This window comes from Puma concolor, chromosome C1 (genome assembly GCF_028749965.1).
Source record: "Puma concolor isolate L17-30 chromosome C1, mPumCon1.1.hap2, whole genome shotgun sequence".
NCBI classification, from domain to species: Eukaryota; Metazoa; Chordata; class Mammalia; order Carnivora; family Felidae; genus Puma; species Puma concolor.
Genome location: NC_141674.1, coordinates 31614963 through 31640584, shown reverse-complemented (window position 1 = coordinate 31640584; position 25622 = coordinate 31614963). Strand labels below are relative to the sequence as shown.

The 25622-nt window shown below is 51.8% G+C and overlaps 1 protein-coding gene across 3 annotated transcripts in view; it reads left to right on the top strand.

Moving 5' to 3' along the window:
* RIMS3 (regulating synaptic membrane exocytosis 3) overlaps positions 1–25622 on the top strand; it is a 51732-nt gene that overhangs the window by 12677 nt on the left and 13433 nt on the right. For all 3 annotated transcript variants that reach the window (XM_086716606.1, XM_086716605.1, XM_086716607.1), the window contains 3 exons: positions 12644–12820; positions 18222–18469; positions 23868–24009. In XM_086716606.1, the coding sequence (XP_086572732.1) occupies positions 18253–18469; positions 23868–24009 (359 nt within the window). In that variant the 5' untranslated portion in view covers positions 12644–12820; positions 18222–18252. The remainder of the gene's footprint in view (positions 1–12643; positions 12821–18221; positions 18470–23867; positions 24010–25622) is intronic.

The following is a 25622-nucleotide window of genomic DNA, read 5'->3' as shown; positions in this document are numbered from 1 at the left end:
CTCAACCATAAAACTGGATTGATGTTATTTCTATAGGAAGGATAAAACGAAATTCCAGATGGAAATTATGGAACCCATTCCAATGTCATTTGGCATGTTACTTTGTAGCATGGCACTGACGTCTACTCCAGGCCAGGCCCAGGGCTGGGTGGGGGCGGGGAGAGGGCTGGCTTCACGAGTCTGGTTGCACGGAGCCCTGTAAAGTAAAACCCTCAGTTTTACTGTCACCGTCTTGAAATTCTTAATTTTGAACAAGGGGTCCCACATTTTCCTTTAGCACTGGGCCCTCCATCGTACGTAGCCCTACAAATTGGGTAGGGGTAGGGAGAGGCCGGGAGAGACACAGACTGACAAATAGTTCCCAAGTGGAGGAGGTGTAAGGTGGAGGGCATGACTAACTGTCCCAAGGTGGGCGGGATGTTAATAATAGTAACATTTATTTAGTGCTTACTGTGTGTTAGGTTCTCTGCTAAGTACTCATCCTCAAACAGCCCCATGAGGTAGGTAGTATTGTTGCCATTATACAGATGAGGAAAGTGAGGTTACATTTGGCCAAAGTCACACAGCTATCAAGAGGCAGAACTGGGATTCAAACCCAGGTTGTTGGACAGCACAGTGCATGCCCGGACCAGGGAAGTCTTCTCTAGGAGAAGGGGTCCCCTGAGCCGAGTCTGAAGGTAACTCGGAGGAAGAAGAGGGCTGTCTCTGCTGGAAAGTGTCTGTGCTGAGGCCCGATGCTTGGCCAGGAGCGTGGGAGCCAAAGCCTGATGCCCCCTGGGGCTGAGGGAATTAACCTTTGGATTTTGTGGTTCTCACCTGCCAGGCTCAGAGCTCTCGGTCACTCTTGCCTCCAGGCCCTGCTGCCCCCAGGATTCCTCCCAGCTGTCCCTGCTCTCGTCTCGTCTCGCTGCCCTGCCCTGCCCTGCCCTGCCCTGCCCTCTCCTCCTCCACTGCCCGGTAATCTCCTTACTCTCTTGAGTTGAGTGATCTCTTCTGGGCTCAAGCCCTGCAGGTCTAACCACATTTAGATGTCTCACAATCAGCCTAGAGTCCAAACCCAGGTCCCCAGCTCCGCCTGCCAGCACCTGCTCTGCCTCCAACATCCCCAGCTCATCTCTGCTGCCACCATCCACCCACTTGCTCAAGCTGGAAAGCTGGAAGTTCTCCTGGACACCTCCCTCTCCCTCACCCCCACAGCCCACAGCCATCCTCAGCAATCGTGTTAGCTGTCCTATGTCTCTCTCCCTGCCCGCCGCCCCATGCCAGACCACCATCGGTGCCCACCTGAACCGCAGCGATAGCCTCCTAGACTGGGCTCTGTACATTTCTGTTCTTGCCCCGCTTTGTTTCATTTTTCACACTGTGGCCAGAGTGATCTTCTAAAGATAAATGTTTGACTGTATCATTTCCCCGTGTAAGACCCTTCTAAGACTTCTTGGAATAAAAGCCAGACTCTGATGTAGTCTACAGGGCCCTGTGTGATCTGGTCCTTGCCTACCTTTTTCGATCATCTGGTACCATTCTCCTCTCTCCCAGCAGCAGGACTTTCACACATGTTCCTTCATCCCGGAATGCACTCCTCCTAGTGCCTTGTTAACTCCTACTTATCCTTCAGAGAGATACCAGCTCTTGTAGCATTTCCACAGTGAAGCGTAACAACCAGAAACTGAACACCGCCCCCCTCCGTGGGACCTCGTACTTCTTCAGGACACTCAGGACACTTGAGTTGCTTCTCCCTTGTTTCTCTGTCTTGCTGGCCTGTGAACTCCGTGGGGTCAGGGGTCCTGTTTTGCCCAGCCCCAGCACCCAGTAGGTACACAGTGAGCTGCTCAGTGGATGAAAGGGCTAGATGAATCATTGCTGCAGTACCCTAACTGGCCTCCCTGCCTTCAGGCCTGCCTTCTCCAGTCCTTTCTTCGTGGGGGCCCCAGAGCGATCTTTCTAAAGCACAGAACTGACCCTGTCACCCCCTGCTACTTAAAATACTTCAATAGCTCCCTATTGGTGACAGGAAAGGCCTCATCTTCTTAGCATAGAATTCAAAGCCCTTTGTGATCTGCACCCGACTGGCCTCTCCAGCTTCGTCTTCCCTGCTCCCCCACCACACTTTGAACTGCTGGCAGTTCCTGTAACACGTCAGGCTGTTTTGTGCCTCTGTGCCTCTGCACTTGCTGTTCCCGCCGCCTGTAATGCCTCCCCACCCCAGCTTCCTCTCCCTGGAGAACGTCCTTCACTCTTCAAAACTGGTTTAGCTGCCACCTTTGCTGTGAAGCCTCTGAGGACCCTCCTGGCGCTTCCTGGACAGAGCTAACCCACCCTCCCTCGGCCACGTCTGTACAGAGTCTACATCTCGACAGAGGTCGACTCTTCCTCATCTCCCGGTCAGCTGAGCTCATCCAGGGCAGGCACAGTGATTTTTTTTTTTTTTTTTTTTCCCTCCAGGATTGTCCATCTTTGTGCCTCTTAGCTCCCAGCTTCTCCCCCGTCTTAATTGGGTCTCTGCTTGTATATAGAAACCGACTCAGGCCAGCTTCGGTAATAAAGAAGGGTTTATTACCAGGACACAAGAGATTCCTGAGAACTGAGGGGCAGAAAAATCGTTCGCCTCTGGGAGGCAGAAGCTGTAGGCCAGGAGAAATGGAAGCAGCCATCCTCTGCACCTTGCTGGCCGCCTTTAGCTTTCTTTCTCCACGGACTGGTTTGTCCTGCTTTACCAGACCCTGAACTACCTACAGTTCCTCTACCGTGTCCTGCGTTCCCGCCACATTCAGAGAGGGAACCCAGGGTTCGGCAGATCCAAAGCCAAACTTGTATGAGAGGATCTGATTGGCTCAGAGTTGGTCAGGTGCCCACCCTGGTCCAATCAACTGCAGCCTGCTGGGAAGGCTCTCAAAGTCAGATTTGCAGACGTTGCTCTTGACCCCCTTATGGAAAGGTGGTGGTGGGGAGAGTCTTTGTTATCGGGGCAAGTACTTTTTAAAAGACATCTGCTAGAATCCTTAGAGCGCCAGGCTGTGCCTGGCCCCCACCCTTCCATCTGGATAGCACCTGGAGAAAACAGCCCAGGCATGTGACTTAAAGGGGTGTCTTTTCCTGGGGCAGCAATGCTAGGGCAGGCTTTGAAGAGCCTGTCAGTTGTCATTCAAAGGCCAGAGCAGAGAGAGAGATAGATGAGACCCAAAATTTTCTCACTTGTCTTTGGAGGAAGAGGAGGGTGGGAGCAGACAGGATAGTTCTCCTACCAAAATCATATTCACTCTCTAAGATGGAACTCATTTCCTCTCCTCTATGAAGAACCATGCCATGCCTACCTCCCCGCTCCCCACCGTCAGCCATTTTTTATCTGAATTAATTCTATTCTTTGTCCTTCCCCCGTAATAAACATTTTTGAGCCCTTACTTCGTGCCAAACACTGTGCACATGCATTATTTCATTGAATCCTCACGCTCTATTAAATAGGTACTATTATTATCCCCATTTTACAGACAAGGAAACAGGTTCAGAGAGGTGACTTATGGCTAGGGACACACAGTGTGACTCCAGAGTAAAAGTTCTTACCCTCCACTACTTACTCACTTGCCTGTTGGCCTTTCAGGATTGTGAGGGCCTCACAGGCAAATACAAGATTACCATTCTCCCTCTCCTGCCCACTGCCCAGCAAGGGGCCAGCCGAGAACAAGGGATCCCAGAGATGAAACAAATGGAGACAGGTAGAGTTGAGGGTCTCCCACTCGTGGACTTAACCCTGTACAGCTATGTGATTCTGGACAAATCTCTTAATCTTTTAGAGCCTCTATTTTCTCATTCGGAAATGGGATGATAATTCCCGGTACGCAGCTCATACTAGATAGTGGCTCTAAGGATAATTTGTAAATGGGAAAGAACTGAGCAATTTCTAAGGATTATTGTTACCAGATTGGACTGTGGTAACAGGGCTCCAGCTAGCCACTGTGCCCAAGCCTAGAGCTTCCCAACGTGGGTAGTAGCACCTTCAGTGAGACCTGAGGTGACTTTCAGTGGCTCGCAGACCTGTCATTACAGAGCATTGGCTCCCATAGTGAGAAAGTTGGTTCCCTTTCCACTCCATCAAGTCCAAATTTGTCCCCGGGAGAAAGTGCCAGTATGTCTTTAACAACTTGCCAACACTGCTGCCCTTCCCTTTTTAACAAAGAGGTCTTGACTGGCAACTCCAGGTAACTAAAATTTAGTAATACAGCTTTGCTTTTACTGTAGGTATTGTACTTTCATTTTCTATTTATTAAAAGCAGTAATAGTTGCATTTATAGTAGTAACACAAAATTTCTACTTATAATAAATGCGTGTAAGTTAAAAGTGTCAATGTCAGCACAATAAATAAGGAGCAGTACAAGAGTATGGCAGAAATTGTTGAGAGGGCACACAGTGTTATGTGGATAATGCAAAATTGGGAAGTGGTGTGGGGATGTCAGAGACATGGACTATTCACCTGGGTAATATTGAAGGTGCCTTCCACCTGCCTGGAAAACTTAGGGGTCTCTTCCTGCTCTGCCAGCCCGCTTCCCTCTCCTCACCACATGCCCCGTCTTGAGATTCTTTCAGAAAATCCTGCCATGATTATTCTGCAGACAGAATTTGTGCCACTCTTCCCTCAGTCCACGAGAGAGGGAGGCTCTTGGAGTTGGGGTGTCTAGATGGCGGTAGGATGCCCCCTCATCTCTGAGGCAGCATGTGGGCACTCCTGGGGAGAGCAGGAGCTGTAGACTCCACAGTTCTCCTGGTCCCCAGGCACAACACAAACCTCGGGGCCTCCCAGAGGGCAGGAGTCCCAGGGAGCACAGAGGCCGTGGGAGCTGCCAGTGAGGGCAAGGCCATCCCTGGAGCCTGGTGCCCCAGAGCTTGGGGCCCCGGGGCCACAAAGCCAGGAGGCTTCGGGGTCTCAAAGGTTCCCTTTCCCCAGTTACCCCCTTCCCATCCCTTTGTGCCGCTGCCTACTTGCCCCCGGGGATTGGGCAGCAACCCTGGGAGTCCTCAGAGGACACAGAATTTATCCACAGGAGTCAACACTGGGGCCAGGCAGGAGGGGTGGAGGTCCCGCCTGACTCTTCCCCAGAACCATGTCCACAGCAGGGGGGCAGGCCTGGGCTCCAGGAGGGTGGGGGGCCTGGGTAGTGTGAGGCATGTGCTCCTGTATCCATGGTGAATGTCTGAGGGTCTCTGTGAAAGCATAGTGTGTGTGTGTGTGTGTGTGTGTGCGCGTGTGTGACAGAGAGTAAGTGTGTGTGTGTGTGTGATGAATGTAGCTCTCCAGCATACTGTGTATATGTGTGTGTGCACGCGCATGCATGCACATGTGACAGTGTGTGTGTGATGAATGTAGCTCTCCAGCATACTGTGTGTGTGTGTGTGTGTGTGTGTGTGTGTGTGTGTGTGTGATGAATGTAGTTCTCTGGCATGGTGTGTGCATGTGTGCGTGCGTGTGTGACTGTGTGTGTGTGTGTGTGTGTGTGAGAGGAGTGTCGCTCTCTAGCATACTGTGTGTGTGCACGAGCGTGTGACTCTGTGTATGTGTGTGTGTGTGTTTGTGTGTGTGTGTGTGAGATCCATGTAGCTCTCCGTGGTGATGTACTTCTGAACGATATATCTGAAGGACTCTGAGCGCATGTCATACGTGTGTGCGCACACAGCGTGTGATATGTGCATCTGTGGTAAATGTATTGCGTGGGATAAATCTGAGGTTCTCTGTGAGGGAGTTTTGTGCAGCATGTGAGTTTGCGTATGTGTGGTAGGCCGTCTGATGTGCGTGTGGGTCTGTAGTGAACTCATCTCCACGTGGTGCGTGTCTGTGAGGCATATTGTGTGTGTGTGCTGTGTGTCTAGGTGGCTGGCTGCTGGGTGCGGTGTGTGCCTGTTATTCTGTGTGGCCGCTGGCTTTGTACAGCGCGCATCCGAATATGTGGTGTGTCTGAGTGGCCGCGGGAAGCCGTGTGGCGTGCGCGCGGGTCTTTGTGCCGGGGAAGGGGCGGGGGCGCAGAGCAGTGGGCCCGGGAATGCTAAGCGTGCCTGAAGGTGGCGCCTGCCCCAGCCGGGCCGTGCCGTGAGTGTGCTGGGTTCCCGGGGAGGGTCCCCAGAGCTCGGCGGGAGCGGGTGGCGCCTTCCGGCTAGGCGCGGGGCTGGTAACCAGAGCCCCTTCCCCCATGAAATATTGATTGGCCTCGCTGCAGCCCTGGAGTAACAGGGGCCAGGGGGAGGGGAGCGAGCGGACCGGCCGCTGTCCATGGTGCTGCCGGGAGGGGGGAGCGAAATCTTCCCCATCCACCAACATACTCTGGCTGGGGCCCCTGCCTCGGAGGATGAGCTTGCCTGCTCCTATCGCCTGTCTCTCAATTCCGCCACCCCATCTAGGAAGGGAGAACAGGGATCAAACGGGCATTTTGGAGGATCTACCATCCTCTCCCCCCTTCCCCCCCGCTGTGGCTAGGCTAAGAGTAGGGCTGTGTTTGGCTGAGACAACCCTAATATACACCTGTGGTCCTGGTGTGATTGTTGGTAGCATCTCTGCTTACTCTCAAAAGTCTTATTTGGATGATAAACTATGTGCATCCCCACAATAAGGCTTTGCTCCAAAGACCTCTTATCCCACCTTCTCTGCTCTGGGGTGGGGGAGGGGTTCTGTAGGTTCTGGGGGTGTGAGCACTAAGTGTGTTTGCAGGTGAGGGGATCGTCCTTCCTGTGCTAGGGCTGATCTGGAATAAGTGCTTGGGAGCCCCAGGCCCCTTGGGATCCTGCTGAAGCCCAGACATTCCCCAGGGAATCCGTCCTCTTCTCCACCAATCCAAATCCTGCTTTCTATTCAAGCTGTGCTTTTTTTTTCAGGCCTAGACTTTCCTTGCCCGTCTACATTCTTGGCTGGGCAAGTCTTCCCTTGGTTTTGATGTGACAGTGTGGTAGGGCCTCCAGGTTGGCCATCTGTATACTCATGGCATTTTCTCTGACTTCTCTGCTGATACTTCCTTCTTCAGTGGATTCTATATTCCTCCTATCCCTCGCCCTTTGCTCACTTTGTACTCCCCTCTGGGCATTCTCTTTCCTTTCCATATGCCACTTTTCCCCTCAGGGTACACATCCAAATCCTGCCCACTTACATTGCTCTCCTGAGCTCCAGTGAATCTGCTTACCTGCCCAATGCCTCTATGTGGGAGTTGCAGTATTATCTCAGACTCATCACATCTACGATGGGACTCATCTTCCCCTTAAGCCAGTGTTTTCCTCTGGGACCTCAAGCTTTGCTGATGGCACCTCTCAGTCTCTACCCTTTCTATAAATCACTTTGGATTCTGTTTTTTCCTCTCCCCAACTTCATCCCATCACTAACTCTAGGCAATGCCCCAAGCCTTCTCATGACTCCTGACCACCCTTTTCCTCTTTCCATCTGCATTGTCTGAAGCAGTGCAGTCTTCTTATCTGCTTTTTGACTGTTTTTCCTTCTGTCAGGCTTTCTTCTGATTCTGCACTCAGTGTCAGATTGAGCTCTGTAAAACATTACATCCAAGTCATGTCAGATTTCACTCCTTACAGGATTAAAGTCAAGCTTCTTAGCCCTGCATTCAGAGCCCCTCACTGGCTGTGCCAAGCCTACCTTTTTAGCCTTCTCTTCCGCAATTGTACTTACCTCCTGTTCCAACTGCACTGCCCTATTCACCATCCTGTGAACATAACACTTCCTCTCTGGTCCTTCCCAGATAGTTTCCATTTCTCTCCTGCCACTTCTATCTCTCCTAATCCTGCCGATCTTTTGAGGTATTCTGCAAAGCACTTCCCAATGTGCCTTTTCTAGTCTCCTCATCCTGAAGCATTCACTCTTTTTTTTTTTTAATGTTTGCTTTTGAGAGAGAGAAAGCATGAGTGGGGGAGGAGCAGAGAGAGAGGGAGACACAGAATCCAAAGCAGGCTTCAGGCTCTGAGCTGTCTGCCCAATGCAGAGCTTGAACCCATGGACCACAAGATCATGACCTGAGCCGAAGTCAGACGCTTAACTGACTGAGCCACCCAGGCACCCCCTGAAGCATTCACTCTTGAAGAACAACCAGAGTATTTAATTTTTAACTTTCAGTGCCTTGGGTCGCCCATAGACCAGCAACATGGGTATCACCTGAGACCTTGTTAGAAATGCAAAATCTCAGGTTCCACTTGGGACCCATGGGATTGAAATCTGCATTTCAACAAGATCCCCAAGTGATTTGTGTGAATATTTAAGTTTGAGGGTAGGATCTTTTGTTTGGGAATGGCCTTCAGCCAGGGCTGGTGGTGTTCTTAAGTGCCAAGTCTAACAGCCCCCATCAGGTGACAGGTGGCACATCTGGCCAGATCCCACGAGCTATGAGAAGGGGTGGATGGTTGAGATGGCTGTGAAGCATGCATACTTTGCCTGGCCCCTCCTACCTGGAATCTATGCCCCAAAAGGCCCCAGAGCTCAAGCTCTGTAAATCTGACTCGAGAAAGTACTCTAGCGACACAAGGAGGAATCAATTAATCGATGAAAAAGTAGTTATCAAGCATATAGCAGAACTTCTTCCTCTTCACAAAACACATACTGGTGGAAATGACTGTTATTTTAATGTATATTTTGAAAAGAAAAATATGTATTTTAGTTTTTCTTTATGATAGCATCAATACAGTTTCTAAAGTGGGAACTTAAAAAAACACGGTATGTCACATGAAGAAAATAAAAATAACTCACAATTCTACTATCCAGATATAAATATTGTCAATTTAATATTTGTTTGAGATTGTCATTCATTCCTTCAACACATAAAAAAAAATTTTTTTTTACATTATTTATCTTTTGAGAGACAGAGAGAGACAGAGCACGAGTTGGGGAGGGGCAGAGAGAGAAGGAGACACAGAATCCGAAGCAGGCTCCAGGCTCCAAGCTGTCAGCACAGACCCCGACGCGGGGCTCAAACTCACAAACCGTGAGATCATGACCTGAGCCAAAGTCGGACACCCAACCAACTGAGCCACCCAGGCGCCCTCAACACGTTTTTACAGAGCCAGGTCTATGCCAGGCACTGGAGGTTCAGGGTGAAGAAGATATGGTTTCTGTTTTAGGTGGAGTGTGGGAGACAGGCATTAAACAAATTAAGAATAGCAGTATATGAATTTCCTAGGGCAGCTATAACAAACTGGGTGGCCTAAAACAATAGAAACTTATTCTCTAACAGTCCTGGAGGCAGGTGGCAGGATTGGTTCCGCTGAGGGAGATGCTGTTCCGTGGCTCTCTCCTAGCTTCTGGTGACCGCTGGCAATCCTTGATGTTCTTCAGTTTGTTGCTGAATTAGTCCAAACTCTGCCCACATCATCATGTGGCATTCTCCCTGTGTGTCTCTGCCTTCATGTGGTTGCATTCTAACATTTATTTATTTTTGAGAGACAGAGACAGGGCAGGAGTAGGGGAGGGGCAGAGAGAGAGGGAGACACAGAATCCAAAGAAGGCTCCAGGCTCCGAGCTGTCAGCACAGAGCCTGACATGGGGCTCGAACTCATGAACCGGGAGATCGTGACCTGAGCCGAAGTCGGACGCTTAACCAACTGAGCCACCCAGGCGCCCTTCATGTGGTTGCATTCTTATGAGGACACCAGTCATATTGGATTAGAGACCCACCCTACTCCAGCATGACCTCAGTGTAACTAATGACATCTGCAATGACCCTATTCCAAAACAAGGTCAGATTCTGAGGTACTGGGGTTACTACCTCGACATATCTTTCCCGGGGGGAGAATTCAACCCATAACGGGCAGGGACAGTACAGAGTCTGGGAGAGCATGACAGGGGGAGTCATTTTGGGAAGACTCTCCTAGGAAATGACCTTCCAACTGGGACTGAGCGATGAATAGGGATTAGCCAGGCAAAGGCAGCACGCAGAGAAACAGAGGGCATCAGAACAGGAGGGTGGGGGTCAGCTGAAGAAGAACATTCCAGGCAGACAGGAGACACAGGGCACTTTTGAGGAATGGAAAAGAGGCAAGTGCAGCTGGAATACAGAAGCGGAGCAAGAGCACGGGACGATCTGGCTCACTTGGCTTGTGGGCCTTGGTGTGAGGGGTTTTTACCTTCTCCTGAAAGAATTAGGGAGCTATGGCAAGCTGTCTTGCAGGAGTGATTCATTCTGCCTTGTGAGTGATCTCACAAAACTGAGCTGTCTGAAGGCTGTGTGCTTCCTCTATATTCCCCAGTTCTGAGGGAAGACACATGGCCATGTCCTCAGGAGCCCCCTGGCTGAGGAAAGACACATGGTAGCTCTGTCTGAGGAATGAAGGCATGGCCGTGTCTTCAGCAGCCCCTGGTTCAAATGGGGAGGACAAGCCCTGCCCTCAGGAACCTTGATCTGAGCAGGACACAGGGTGCAACCGGCTCTGGGTCTATCTTGCCCTTCAGTGTCCTGAGCTCTTGGAGTTGTGGACAGAGCTTTGGGTCCGGCTGCCCCACCCTCTGCCCTGCCGTGAAGACTGTGTCTGAGAATGTGTCCAGGGTAGGCACATGACCCACGCAGGTCCCTGGGGCCAGAGGCCCCAAAGCTGAGGGAGGCCAGGGGCTAGGTTTTGCAGGGGCTATATCCTGAGCACCTTGCTGCCCTCAAAGAATGTCTGGCTATTTCCTTTCTATGCAGGAACTAGCCTGGTGCTCAACCCATCCCTCACCACACCCTCAGAGACTCTTTACTGTGTGTGACAGGAGAGGGCCCCCCTGCCCAAAGCTGCCTTTCCTCCCTTGCCTGGGCTGGGTGGGCCAGGCTGGGTGGAGAAGTGGGTCAGCTTGGTAGCCATGGTGACAGCAGCTGCTCCCTGCCAGCCTTCTCATCTCCTCACCACAAACCTCACCGATGAGCTCTTTTGTCCGGCCTGCAGGGATGGGGGCCAGGAGGGTGGTACTCAGGGCTGGAGCTCGTATGAGTGTGTACGTATTCAAGCTCGCACAGGCACCTGCTCAGAGCTGGTGTGCGTGCCTCAGCCAGGAGAACCCAGGATCCAGGTATGACCCTTCACACTTCCCTGCCCACTAAAGGGATGGGGCTCCTCCCACCTCCCTGGGCTGGGCAGAGGCCAAGGAGGGGGGGTGTGTGTTTGAGTGTGCGTGGGTGTGTACACATATGTGAGTCTGCAAACGCCTGTGACTGTCAATGTGGCTGCTTCTGTGCACTTTTGTCTTGGGGGTGCATGTGCCTGGCTGCGTACGTAGGTGATTATGTCTTTTAAGTGTATATCATCCGTCTGGGTCAGTATGGTGTGTGACCACACATTTGAAACTCAGTGCCCTGTGTCTCCCCCTGTGTGTGTATAGTGTTGTGCATGCGAGTCTGGCTTGGGGGAGACAAAGGTCACATAATCAGGAGGAGACCTGGCATGGTGCTCCCCATGCAAGCTGGGTGTGCTCCCTCAGCCCAGCCTGCCTCCCCCACGATATGCCAGCCTTGTCACCCGCCCATCTTTTCCTGGGGGTGGGGTAAAGCAGGGCTAGAAAAAAAGAGAACCCTTCTCCCCTTCTGTGGATGCAGACACTGGCCCCTGACATGGACACAGATTGGTACGGGAGATGCAGCGGGAAGCCCTGGTTGTGGACTGGGATTGGGTCAGGGCCCTCAAAAGTCAGACCCAGCACCCAGTGAGGGCCCAGGAGCTGAGAGGCTGGCAAAGAAAAGCACAGTTTCACGTGCCAGCTCCCACCTCAACCGAGAGGCACAGGGACCCACATCCCACGCTGTCCTGCTCTCTGGGGGGAAGCAGGTGAGAGGTGATCCTCGCGGTCTCTGAGCCTTCCCACGAAGTGGTTGCACCCGGTGCGCCGTCCAGCCCAATGAGCGCTGACGCCCATACAGTCCTTCCCTGTTAACAAAGGCACCATTATGGGTAGTAACAGTGTAGTTGGCCAACCGAGCATTTAGCACGTTACCGATCCTTATTTTATAGTATCTCATCTAATAATCCTAAGGCAGGCATTATTATCCCCACTCTAGTGGTGAGGAGCAGTAGGCTCGGGGAGTGGGGGGGGGGGGCGGGTTGTTAAGGAAATTGCCCGGCGTCATACGGCTTGCAAGTGACAGATCTAGGTTTTGAACCAAGTAGGTCTGCCTCCAAAGCCTGTGTTTTTAATCAGCGTTTTCCTGCTCCTCGTTATCCCATCCGACACCAAGTCCAGCCTGGAGAGTGGGGCTGCGTCCAGGTGGCAAGTAGACTCCCCCCCCCCCCCCGGGTCACATGGCTGGGGGTGGAGCCAGAAGTGCTCCACCCCCCCCATCCCAGGGTATCTCACAGTATCTGGGGAGGGACATCCCTTCAGTGGGAGGGAGGACTGAGGAAGAAAGAGTAAGATGTAGAGCTCCTTAGCCGTTGGACCTCCATTTGTCCCTCGTGTGTTAAAAGTCTTAAAATTATGGGTGGGGCTTCAGCAGCAGTAGTTTGACATTAACGTGCCTACAGGCAGATTCGGGGACCCAGGAGTTGAGATACTTTCTACAAAGTAGGAAACAGAAGCAGAGAGTTTAAATGATTTGCTCAACATCCCATAGCCATCTCAAAAGTCTGTCTCTTAACTCTGCAAGCTCCTGGAAGCCCTTAAGGATAGATGTTTTCACTAGCCCTTCCTCTAAACTCCCCTCTTTCCTTCCAGACTCTTATCACATCACCTCCTCCTAGAAGCTACCCTGATTGCCTTCACCTCCTTTCTTGAAAACTGGTGTCTGGGCAGAAGTTAACAGAAGCCTCGTGTAAATGCCCTAGGGGTGTGCTGTTGGTAGGGGCACAGCCCCCTGTGATGTGGAACACCACGCTCAGATTCATCAGTTGGGTGAGTTTGGGTTTTCTTCAAAGTGGGGAGGAAGCACCTGCCAGGTGATGTGGGACCTGGGAGTTAGGAGAATTGGGTTGGAGCTCTAGTTTTGTCACCAACTTTCTGTGTGACCCTGGGTGTGTCTCTTTCCCTGGGCCTTGATTTCCCACTCTGCAAAATGAAAGACTCAGGCTGGAATGGGGTTGGCAAATCTGTTTTAAATCATGGGCCACTTTTCACCAATTGGTGCTGGAGCTGTGTTGAGAGGGATTCTGAGGTTAAATCTGTCCTTGGTGGGAAAGAGATGGATTAGTGATGTCTGCTGTGGGTGGAAGAAGGAGAGAGGTGGTAAGAGCCTCAGTTATTTGCCATCCCTTCCAACCTACCAGTCCATCACCCTGTGACAGATTCCTTGGTCTCTCCTGTTGAAAGAGTGGGTAGCTAGGTTTATGTTGGGCTTTTGGATGGCCCTGTTTGACTCTCAAAACAGGCTTATGATCTGGTTAGACACATGAGGGACCTGGGTAGCCTGGCAGAGCTCTGAAACCCCAGCTGTCAGGATTCAAGAGATGGTCTGGGGAGCGCTTCGGGTACTGTGACTCCAGGGTAGAGGCCAAACATCCATAACTGGAAAGAAAACACTAGCCTCCTTGCTTGGGGAACTTGGAAGGTATCTGCGGGCATGGAGCTTTGGCAGGAGTGGGGACAGTAGGACTCGTCCCTGGAGGGGACACCCGAGCCATAGTAGTAGATGCTGCTGTGGCAGTAGATGGGGGTCAGCGGAGAGAACTCCAGAGTGAGGTGTCTGTGACCCGGCGAGGAAGGGCTCCCTTCCTTGAGGTGCCATGAACTGGGCTGGGAAAGGGACAGTCCTGCTCAGAGGCAGAGAATTGTTGAAGTGACTTTTGTAGAAAGGATATAGGTCATTTAGCAATCTCTTGGAACCACCAATATGTGAGATGCTGTGCTCTGTGGCTTGCTGGCCCCTCACACTCTGCCCCCATCTCTGCCTGCTGCCCCTTCCCCGTCCCTGTGGTCTCATGGCTCAGAGGGCGCTATAAGTAAGACTTACATGGGAGCCAGGTGGCTGGCTCTGTCTCTCTGTCTACCCCCCCTTTTTTTAAACCTTTTTTTTTTTTTTTTTTGAGAGACAGAGAGAGACAGAGCATGAGTGGGGGAGGAGCAGAGAGAGAGGGAGACACAGAACCCAAAGCAGGCTCCAGGCTCTGAGCTGTCAGCACAGAGCCCGACGCGGGGCTCGAACTCACGAACTGTGAGATCATGACCTGAGCCAAAGTCAGACGCTTAGCTGACTGAGCCGCCCAGGTACCCCATACCCCTCTTTTTTTTTTAAGTTTATTTATTTATTTTGGGGGTGGGGGAGAGAGAACGAGTAGGGGAGGGGCAGAGAAAGAAGGAGAGAGAGAGAGAGAGAGAGAGAGAGAGAGAGAGAGAGAGAGAGAATCCCAAGCAGGCTCTACACTGACAGCACAGAGCCTGATGTGGGGCTTGGACTCATGAACCATGGGATCATGACCTGAACCAAAGTCAGACATTTCACCGACTGAGCCACCCCGGTGCCCCTCTGTCTTATCCCTCTTGAACTAGACTGACTGTCAGAGAATTAGCCAGAGCCCCCATTCTGCCAATGCAGAATGTGTCCTTAGGCTCTGCTCTCCAGTTACAAGGACTTGTAGAGATCACCTAATCCAACCCCTTCGTTTTACACACAGATGAGGAAATCAAGGCCCAGAAAAAGTGACACAAGGAATCCAAAGGCATTCTAATCCCACTTCCTGATTCTTCATTCTCCCAGGCTGCCCTGCCCAGCACTCCTGCGCCAGAGGTCAGGCCCTAAGACCTTGGGTCCACTGCTTTGGGTCTGGTTCCTCCTGTCCCCTTGAGGGTGGCCTATCTGGCTGGGCACTCTGAAGCATTCACCAGCTCTCTAGGCCCCTCTGGGTGATCCCTGGGTAGTTAAAGATGAGAAAGTGGCTCCAGATGGTGCAGAGTCCTGGATGTCAAACCATCTGCTTGTCAATGTCATTCATTATTCATGAGGAAACATGAGCCCCTGGGTTGGCAGGGTCAGGAATTTTGTCCCATACTTTCTTCCCTTCTCAACCCCTGGGAGTGATAATCTTGAGCTTCCTGTAGGCTGTGCTAGGGAAGTGCTTGCTTCTCCAGCTGTGTCTGGGTGGGGTTTCTACTGCCCCCAGATGCTTGTGCCTGCTGTGGAAACCTGGCCCAGAGAGGTTTTTCTCATCAGAGATAATTTTCTTGCAGAGTTTTCAAAAAGCCGGAGACCCAGGGCAAAGCCTGAGTGAGAGGGATGGGCCTACACCTTTGGGTGAGGTCTGGGTTGGTGGGGCAGGAACTGCTGAGTGTGTTCACATCTTTGTGGGAAGAGGAGACCTGGGTTCGAGTCCAGGTGTTGCCATTTCGTAGCCAAGTAGGATGGGCAAGGCCTTGACTTTTCTGATCTGTGATGTGGAGATTACCATACACCTAACAAAAATACTTTAAACATTTTTTTAAAGTTTATTTTATTATTTATTTTGAGAAAGAGAGAGAGAGAGAGAGAGAGAGAGAGAGAGAAAATGAGTGGGGTATGGGCAGAGAGAGGAGAGACAGAATCCCAAGCAGGCTCCGCACTGCCAGCATAGAGCCCGACTCAGGGCTCAAACTCATCAACCATTAGATCATGACCTGAGCTGAAACCAAGAGTCAGATGCTTATGGCTGAGCCACCCAGGCGCCCCTAACAGCAATACTTTAAAGAGTAAGTTAGGCTTACGCTGGAAGCCCTCTCCCACCATTCACCAAAAGACCATGCAGGTACCCAAGAAAAACCACATAAATTGGCACTAGAATTGGAAACTGAAGAGAAGAGATCATCATAGGCCCAAGTCCAGGGGGACTTTCCATTAGCTGCAAGGTTAATGGGGGATGGATGGAGAAATACAATCCGGGAGTCTGTGTACATCACAGGGTGAGCGAAAACAGTCCAGACAACCACAAAGAAGGGAGAACACAGCTTTGACTCATCCCCACTGTCAGCCCTAATCTGCCTGGTTGGCAGGAGCCATGCTGACCAGGAGGCCAAGTGGCCACCGTTCACAGCTATCTGGGGACTGAAATCCTCTAGAGTGGCATCCTCCCTCCTCCCTCCTTCTCCCCTGACCTGACACTTCAACTATGTCCTTTTGAAAAGGCAGATTCCCTCAGGGTGACAGGGCTGAGAGCAGAGGGTCGAGCAAAATGACCGGAGATGGGCTGCCCTGGAAAGAGCTTTGTAGGCTGAGACAGAGCTGGGAAGGGCTGTGTGCAGAGCCTGCCGGAGCAGCTGTTTTTCCCATACTCTGAGCAGAGGGCACCTGCCGCAGCATTGGACCTTCAGCCAAGTTGTAGAGGCCGATAGCTGGAGATCCCATCTCTGTGCAACATTGAGCCACCCAGCTCCCCCAGAGTGGCTTCCAATGCCCTCTGTCTTCCCTAGCACTCATCAGAACAATCCGATTTAATATTTAATTACGTAATCAGTCACTCGCTGTCTGTCTCTCTTGGACTGGAGGCTCTGAGCGGGCAGGACCAAGTCGGCCTGGCTCGCTGCTGTATCCTCGGCACTCTGCACAGGCCTGGAAATTTGGGGGGGCTTCGATATTTTTTGAATCCAGCTTTGGAAAGGAATTCGGCAATATTTTACAAGAATCAGAGAAATGTTTATGTCCTTGGTATCAGGTAGGATGCTTTGGGATGTAACTGAGACCACTGATTCAAATTGGCTTAAGCAGTGGAAAACACATTATCTCACATAACTGGAAGGCCAGAGAAAAGCAGGCTCCAGGGTGGCCGAGGTCCTTTCTGTCTGTGCTGTGCTGCACTCGACAACACTGGATTCCTCTTGGGACTGGGCCCTCTCTAGGGGGAAGAGTCTTGAGGGAAGAAGTGGGGAGAGAGACCCCACTTCGCTGGTAAGCATGGAATCCAAATCTTCCCCTTAAGTCAGATCGGGCCAACTTAGTCATATGCCTGCCCTTGTACCAGTACGAGTTACCAAGATGAGGGCCGCTCACTGATTGGCTTGAACTAATCAGGGTCTGCCTCTGAAATGGGATGGGGTGGTGGCTGCACAAAACCAGCGCTCTGTCAAGAAGCAGGAAGGGAGTGTGGCTGTTGGGGAGGCTCCTAGCGGTATCCACACTCAGCCTAGTGACTCTGTTTCTGGGACTCAATCCTAAGGAAATAAGTAGATCAAAGCAGTGTTGAGTGATGTTGTTTAAAAGACAGGAGAGGGGCGCCTGCGTGGCTCAGTCGGTTAAGCATCCGACTCTTGGATTTTGGCTCAGGTCATGATCTCATGGTTTGTGAGATGGAGCCCTGTGTTGGGCTCTGTGTTGACCACATAGAGCCTGCTTGGGATTCTCTCTCTCTCTCTCTCTCTCTCTCTCTCTCTCTCTCTCTGCCCTCCCTCTCTTCTCTCTCTCAAAGTAAATAAATAAACATTAAAAAAAAAAAAAAAAGAAGAAGAAGACAGGAGACAGAGGAGGAAGTCAGACCCGATCTAAGAGGTCACGATATTGAAATACTTAAGTCAATTATGCTACCTCTATACAATGAAATATTATGGTGGCGTTAAAACATTTATACCAAGCGTTCACGACAGTGGGAAATGCTTGTGATATGATGTTAAACGAAAAATACCAGGATGCAAAATTGTATTTGCACTATGAGTTCAATTATTTTTAAAAATGCATAGAAAAGAGACTGGGAGGAAATCAGATCAAAACGCCTCCAGGGGCCGCCACTCCGTGGTGCGCTTAAGGGCGACCTGTGCCTGCTTCTTTCTACTTTTCTGTGCTGTCCCTTCCAGCAGGAGGGCCCCTTCCGGAGCCGCCACCCCCACCCCGACCCCACAGGCTGGGGCCAGTCTTGCTGTCTCTGTTCTTATTATTGGCCATGACAATAATCACACTTACTATTTACTCCGTGCCTGGCACTGTTTTGGCGCCTTCACATGCTCTAATTTAATCCTTTCGACAGTCTTGTGAGGTGAGTGCTTTTATTTCTCGTTTTGCTGAGGTGTTCACTGAAGCCGCGAGGTGCTTGGTCACAAGATCACACAGCCAGTGTGTAGAGGCCTTTGGAATTCAAGAGTGGGCCGTACGACTCCACGGCCTCTGCCTTGACCTGGCCAAACCAGGTCACTTGCCAGGATAGCCATGTGCTAATAGGAATAGTTCCATTATTGAGCCAGACCCTGTGCACACTCTTTACGTTTATTGATTCGTTTAATCCTCACAGCCTCAGAGAGGCCAAGTGACTTGCCCAAGGTCACACAGCTAGGAAGTGGTGGGCTGCCGTAGAGTGGCCCCAGGGCCTGATGTGGCACCCCTTTGTTTCCTGCCCTCCCCCCACAGGATTGCCTGAGGCCTTGCCGCCCCTCGGACCATGTTTAACGGGGAGCCTAGTCCAGCCTCGGCCGCGGCCTCCAGGAATGTGGTTCGGAGCTCCAGCATCAGCGGTGAAATCTGTGGCTCCCAGCAGGCTGGGGGTGGGACCGGGACCACCACGGCCAAGAAGCGGCGCAGCAGCCTTGGGGCCAAGATGGTGGCCATCGTGGGCCTGACTCAGTGGAGCAAGAGCACACTCCAGCTCCCCCAGTCTGGTGAGGGGACGTGGGACACGGAGGGGGTGGGGTGGGGTACCTTGCAATGACAGGGCACCCAGGGGGCGTCCTCATGCCTACAAATACTTATATAGCACTTACTGTATACCAGCTGCTACTCTGGGTCCAGTACATGTCCTGACTCATTGGATCCCCATAAACTCCATGAGGCAGATCCTCAAGCAAGAGAAGGGAAGTAAGATGCCCCCAACTACATAGCAAGCGGGTCATTGGAGCCTGAATTCAAAGCAGCTGGGCTGCGGGGTTCATGCTCCTGAACTTTACGCTGTGCTGCTTCCGTGCGCACCCTTACGCATTCAACAGCCACCGTATTCCTGGCACTGTGCTAAGTGGCACGGCTCCACAGACACGCATCCACAGGATACAGTCTCACCTGCATTCTCTGAATTTCCCAAGTACAAATAGCCGCAGGAATGCAGCCACACATTACCAAGTCACAAGAGAGACACACACACCTTGTATCATCATACGGTGTGTGCTCATTTGCTCAGGTGACTCACCCCTACTGCCGGGAAATCATACTGCAGTCATTCACGCTTGTGCATGGTCACAATGAAGCCAGTCATGCAAATCGCACAAGCACGCCCCTCTGAGTAGTAATGTACAGACCCAGATCACTGAAGCACGGTCGCATACGCACACACACAACAGCCCATGGTCACAGAAACATGTCGCACACGTATACGTACACACACATACCTCCCAAAGCCACGTTCACACACGCCTTAACAGCTACATCCTGAAAAACGTATTTTCTCAGCCACCTAGTTTTGGAGTCCTAGTGATGCTCGGACTGGGGGGTGACCCACTTTGTCACACACAGTCACCCTGGACCCCACATCACGGAGGAGGAGCCAGCCCTCCCCTCCCAAGACCTCCTCACTTTGTGGCATCAGCCCAGACACCAGCTGGTTTTGTTTTAAAATCTCTTCCTGCTTATTTTGTTCAGAGTAACAACTTCCCCAGGAAACCTTCAAATAGGCAGCTGGATGGGGGTGGTGAGGGGGCGGGGGCGCCGGAGGATCCAGAGAGAATGCTCATCAAGACTCCCAGTTGAGGGTGGGAGACTTTTCCAGGCCTTAAAATAGATTTTTACAAAGCCCTTCACAGGAGCACGTGGGATGGTCTTTTCCAGCAATCAAGCTGCAGTGTGTTTTTTAGCTCAGAGAAATGTTAGATGGGGAGGGGGCTTCAGGTTATCAGTGGCCCAGAAGGCATGGCCTTTGTGTTTGCAGTGTGGGCCTGGTGCTAGGGAATCAGGGGGATGGGGATCCAGGAGTTCGGCTGGCACAGAACCAAGGGGTGGGATTAAGGTTGGGGGATTAAGATTAGGAGGTTGAGGAGGTATTGGGCTCCAGGAGTCTGGCTTTAGGAATCTGGCTGATTCAGCTTCAGACCCAGAGGCTTCTTCATGCCCGAAGTGATTTGAACAGATGGTTTTCCAAGGTCAGGGCTGGGGCCTGAGTCACTAGGAGACATTCTGGTGATCTGCCTGGGGCTGTCCACCTACCCAGACTCCACAGTCAACAGGCAGGGACTGGAGTAAACACTAAGAAGATCTCCAGCCTCGAGGGGAGATGAATGACGGTGAGGCTTCTGGATCACTTGTCTCCATGGTAGGCATGGGTACAGCTGAAGGCCTGGGGCCTGAGCCATGAGAATTGCCCAGATGCCCTTTTAACCAAAATTCTCTGTGAATCATCCAATCTCCGAATGGGAGAGCAGGGAGGGCCCCTTGGGATCATCTAGTCACTACACTCATTTTATCGATGAGGCATCTGAGCCTGGAGAGGAGAAGGCACTTTCCTGGAGAACAACTTCAAGTTGGCCTTCACAGCCACACCCTGTCATTTACTAGTTGGGTGATTCAGGCAAGTTACTTCGCTTCTCCGAGCTTGCTTCCTTGATTGTGGAATAAGGACAATGATACCTGTCTTGCAGACTTTCCAGGGAATTACATGAGACAGGATATGCAAAGCCACTCAGCCTCATGCCAGCACATAATAGATACTTGGTAAATTGTTGGTATTATTATTACCCATGGCCACACAGTAGGACCCAACAAGAAGTGAGTTCTCTAGCCCCCACAACTCTGCCTCTCACCAGTAGCACACTCCTCTCCCATCTGTAATTCTTTCTTTCCATTTTTTTTCTCCCCAGTCTTGAGGTTGCCAGTGTCCCAACTTGGAGCCTCCTTCTGGGTAGGAGAGTCTGGCCCCAGGGGGATGTATGGGCTACCTCGCACTGGCTCTGGAAACTCAGTTCTGGGAAAAGATCCTAGCAGGGTGCCCCTGCTGCCCCCAGATGGGATGGCTCAGTTCCCTGAAGGGCTGGGCTGTGTGAAGTGGGGAGAACTCCTCTCTTGGACCCCAGCTTCTGAGCTCTAGGTCTGCCCTTCCCAGGAGCTTCCTTCCTCCTGATCTGTCCATACTCTGCATTGGCTCCAGCCCCACCCATCTCCTCCTGTGTCCTAGTTCAGGACCCATTATATCTAGCCTGGACTATTGCCCCAGCCTCCTCTCTAATTCTCCTGCCTCCGGCCTGCCCCTTCCAGTTTTTTCCTCACATTTTCCTAAAGTGGCCTTGAAGAAACTCACCCTGAAACTTCAGAGTTTCATTCTGGCTCTGTAACTCCCCGTGGGTCCTTGGGAAAGTCACATTTCCACTGGGTCTCTATTTCCTCTTCTATAAAATGGAACTATAGAGATGGTCTCCCAGCTTCCGGCTGTATCTAACATTCTCTAAGTTGTGGGAGCAATGATGAAGGTAGGGTCAGAGTTTTAGGGTCCTAGGACATAGGTGGGTTCTGGCCTGGCCTTAGGCTGGGTCTACTCAGGGCCCACCCTGGGCTATTCCAGCCCTTGCCCAAATGGAGCTCCTCTTTTCAGTACCAGGGACAGCAGCTCTTCCCACCTCAGCTCTGGGCTCTGGGTCAAGGTGGGGAGAGGACTCAGGACCCTTCCAGGAGATGCCCTGTGAGTGGTGCTGAGCGCTCCGACTGCCTCTCCCTTCTATGTGGTGGGACAGATGGGATGGTTCCTTGAGTCTTTCAATTTCCAGGAACCACAGAACTATTGCAAGGTACCCAGTTCTCTAGAGAGAGAGAGGCTACATAAAGTTATTCCCCAGATGGATAGAATTCAGACTGGACAAGTATCAAACCAGTAGAGGAATTTTCTCTGATGTTGCAAGAACTTTCTCCCCCCTCAAAAGACACAGAACCGAATCTCTGCTGAATCACCTCTCAAATCGATGTGGAGTTGATGGAGGGGGTGAAAAGTTGGCTATCAGTAGACTGGGAGAGTGTGGGCCTGGGGTCTGGCCCCAGCCCTATGAGCATGTGGACCTTGGGCTCCCCATCTATGGCAGTAGGAGGTCAGCGAGGCGTCTCCAACACTTCAGGATTCTGTGACACCCTTCCCAAGGGCTCATAGTGGGTTGGGTAGGTCAAAGAAGGTAAATTTTCTCCCAACTGGGTCAAAGCTTCTCAAGTTGTAGAAGAGGGGGGATTGGGGCCATGGGGTGGTGAGGCTCTGGCTTCAGCTTAGGGTGTGTATTGTTGGGGGGGGGGATATGAGAAGGGAGGATAAAGTGCAGCTCCCACAGACCCTCTGTCTCCTAACTGGGTTAGGGGGGGTGTGGCAGTTAGGAGCCAGGGACACCGTGAGTCCCCTACACCCACTGTTATTGCCCTGTGTGTGTGGTGGGTCACACACCATTTATGAGTTTGTATCTACATGTGTGATCGAGTGGATGGGTTCAACTCCAAGTGTTAGGGCATGAAGGTCACATGTCCGTGGCAGAGTATGTCATGTGTACGTATGACTAAGACCTGGTAGGACCATTTGTGACTGTGTGCCCATTATATGAACATACATGACCTGGTGTGTGAGATCACTGTACTCATACATGTGATCATTAGCACTCATGTATATCTGCTTATGTCAATGTGAAAGAAATACACATGAGCTAAAGTGACTGTGTGTGTGTGTGAGAGAGAGAGAGAGAGAGAGAGAAAGGTGGGGGGGGGGGCGGAGAGAAACAGGCCAGCAAACAGTCATATCAGCGGTCTCATTGACTCATGGTTAGTAGCTATTCCAATATCCCAGAAGCTGGGGTGGTTTCAGAGAAGACATTCCTCCTCACCACCAGCCCATCCCCAATCCCAGGACCCCCATCCCATCTGCTAGTGATGCCGGCCTTCTCAGCCGTCCCTCTCCCAGTGGGACTTCCTGAAAGGGAAGTAGGATGAAGCAGGAGGAATAAAGTTCCCCTTTGCGCAGGCTGGTGTTTTGAACATCCCCTCCCCAATTTACCATTGGGTGTGATCAAGAGAGGAGGTTGCCAGCATAGCCAACTCCCCCCTCCCCACTGCTTTTGGAGGCTGTGTTGCCGGCCCCACTCCCAGCCTCCCCATCCCTGTCAGCATCTCCACTCGTCATTTGCCCAGGCCTCTAACCAGTGACAGCAAATGGCTCCTTTGGTATAGTCCTTATCTGAGTGCCTCTTCCTACCTATGAAGCTCCGTAGGCAGCAAAGCGCCAGCAGGGGAAAGCCCTGCAAACCTTCCACTCGTCTTCTGCTCCCCCCACCCCCAGGAGGAGAGGGTGTCTAGTGGGACCTCACTGCAATGCTGAGGAGGTTGCCATGGAAACCCAGGCAGGATGGTGTGCTGCTAGGAGAGGCAAAGTGCCCCGTGTTCCCTGCAAGGCTTAAGGGGGGCTGGGGTGAGGGTAGAGGGCCCTCCAAACAAGAGGTACAGAGACACCGAGTAAGCTCTCACCGCATGGCTTCTGGAGTTCTTCTGCAGACCTCTTTTTCAGAACCAAGGTCAATTCAGGCCAACCTAGTGGTCCCTCTCAGTCTTGCTTCCCTAACAGCCCCTCCAGCCCGCCACACACATCTCTTTCCACATTCAGGCCCACATTGAGAATGTGGGTTAATGTGAGAGTGGCTAAACTTCACATGGGGTTTTTCATTGGTTCTGTGAAGGAATCAGAGTCACAGGTGGATTGCGAGGTCGGGGTGTGATAGGGTTCATGAGGGTAAGGGGGAAAGCAAATCTGGGAATGCCAGAGAAAGCAAACTTTCCAGAAGAGAAAGGAGCACGTAACCATTTGGGGCAAAGGCTGGAATTGCGTTGGGAAGGTGGCCATCAGGGAGCCTGGCAGGGATGAGGCTGAGTGAAGGCTGCAGGGCTGGTCTCCACCTGGTGATCCCCCCACCCTGCAGCCCCAGCTCACCTGTGCCCCTGCCTCCAGTTCGAGTCCTGCCCATCCTGCCCCTTCCCAGGAGGTGACTTTGGCAGCACGCTCTCCGAAGCCTCTTCAGCGATCTGACCTTGTTCCCTTTCTGTGCTTTTGGGGGGGGGTCACAGAAGGGGCCACCAAGAAGCTGCGCAGCAACATCCGGAGGAGCACAGAGACAGGCATCGCCGTGGAAATGCGGAGTCGGGTCACACGCCAGGGCAGCCGAGAGTCTACCGATGGGAGCACCAACAGCAACAGCTCCGAGGGCACGTGCGTGCAGCCCATGCCCACCGTGGTCCCCGCCCCACCCTCCTGCACCCTCCAGGGGCAGGGCTGGGAAATCTTCCTGTGGGGGTTTCCAGTCCGGATGTCCGGGTTCTTCTGCGTCCCTGCCCGCCCTGGATGTCCGCCGCCTAGGCCCCAGTCTTCCTCTGCTCCAGGCTGCTGTTTCCCCTCCAAATACCCCCCAGCAGCCCCAGGGCAGTGTATCCCATCTGTATGTCTCATCCCCACCCCCTACCCCCCCCCCCCAGCACCTACATGCTGCCTTGCTCCAGAGGAGAGGGCTCGAAAGGAAAATGTGATCCTAAAATTCTTCTCTGAAACCATTGTTATGGCTCAGATGAATGGAGTTCTCGCAAGTGGTCTTGCCTGGGGCTTAGAGGAGGAGGTTGGACTAGATCAGTGTTTTTCAAACTGTGGGTGGTGACTCAGGCAGGAAGTAAAATCAGTTTAGTGGGTCAAAACCAACATTAGAAGAAGAAATGGAAAATTCAAACATATCCTGTGGAGTGAGGATGAATTACCTTGGGAATTTTTGTTTTTTTAATATATGGATACACAGAGGTCCGTGGTGTTAAATATATTTCTTCTGTTGCCTGGGGGGGGGGGGGGGGGGGAAGAGGGGGTTACAGTTAAAAATTTGAAAGTCACTGGGTTAGATATTCCCTTGGTCTCTCCTAAATCTATGCAACTGGTTATATGACTAAGATTTTTTGGTTTGGCTTCATCAAGGCCCATTGACTTTAGGACCCTGTGGCTCTATTATTTAGGATTCTGTGACCTCATATGTCACTACTGTGCCCACTTCCATGAATGCAAATGGCCAGTGACATTTATTGCATCTTACTGTATGCAGGGCATCAGGTGAGTGCCTTTTACTCTGGGATCTACCAGCTACTATCAGAGCAAAAATAGTATCTCATTTAACACAACAACAACACTGGGGGATGTCGGTACCATTATAACTCCATTTTATGGGTGGAGAGACTGAGGCATGGGAAGAGGGTGAGGTCCTTTACCCCAGGTCACAGCCATTCGGTGGTGGTGGAGTCAGGATTTGAATTAAGGCCATTGGACTCTATAACCTTTTTTTCACAACCTCTACGCTCTCTCTCATTCTGTGACCTTGAGAGTCTGTTACTTTATGTATGTAACCTTCTCAGATCCCATTTTCCTCAGAATTCAGTATGAGGCTATTGCTGCTGGCCAGTAAGAGCGGGTGGGCCTCGAAGCCCCTTCCCAGGAAGTAGAGCCCAGCCAACTTCCTGGTTGGGGAGATCCAGGCCCTCTTCAACAATGGTATGTCCTGTGTCTTTCTCCCTGCCTGTCACTGGCCAAGGGGAACTCAAGGCCAAACTCTCCAACAGGGAGTCATTCTGGGACAACCTGATCTCTCAGGCCAGGAACCAAGGCTATGCTAGGCGGTCTTAGAACTTCGGTCCTTCGTAGGTCCTGAGAAGACCCGGGTCAGCCCTCTAGTATCTGGCCTTTGTCTGCTGGCCACCTCCAGAACATCTAGGCTTGAGGACATGAACAAGTAGCACTTCCCCTTGATGTTAACGGCAGCAACGTAATAACTACCATTTTTTTTTGTTTCCTGT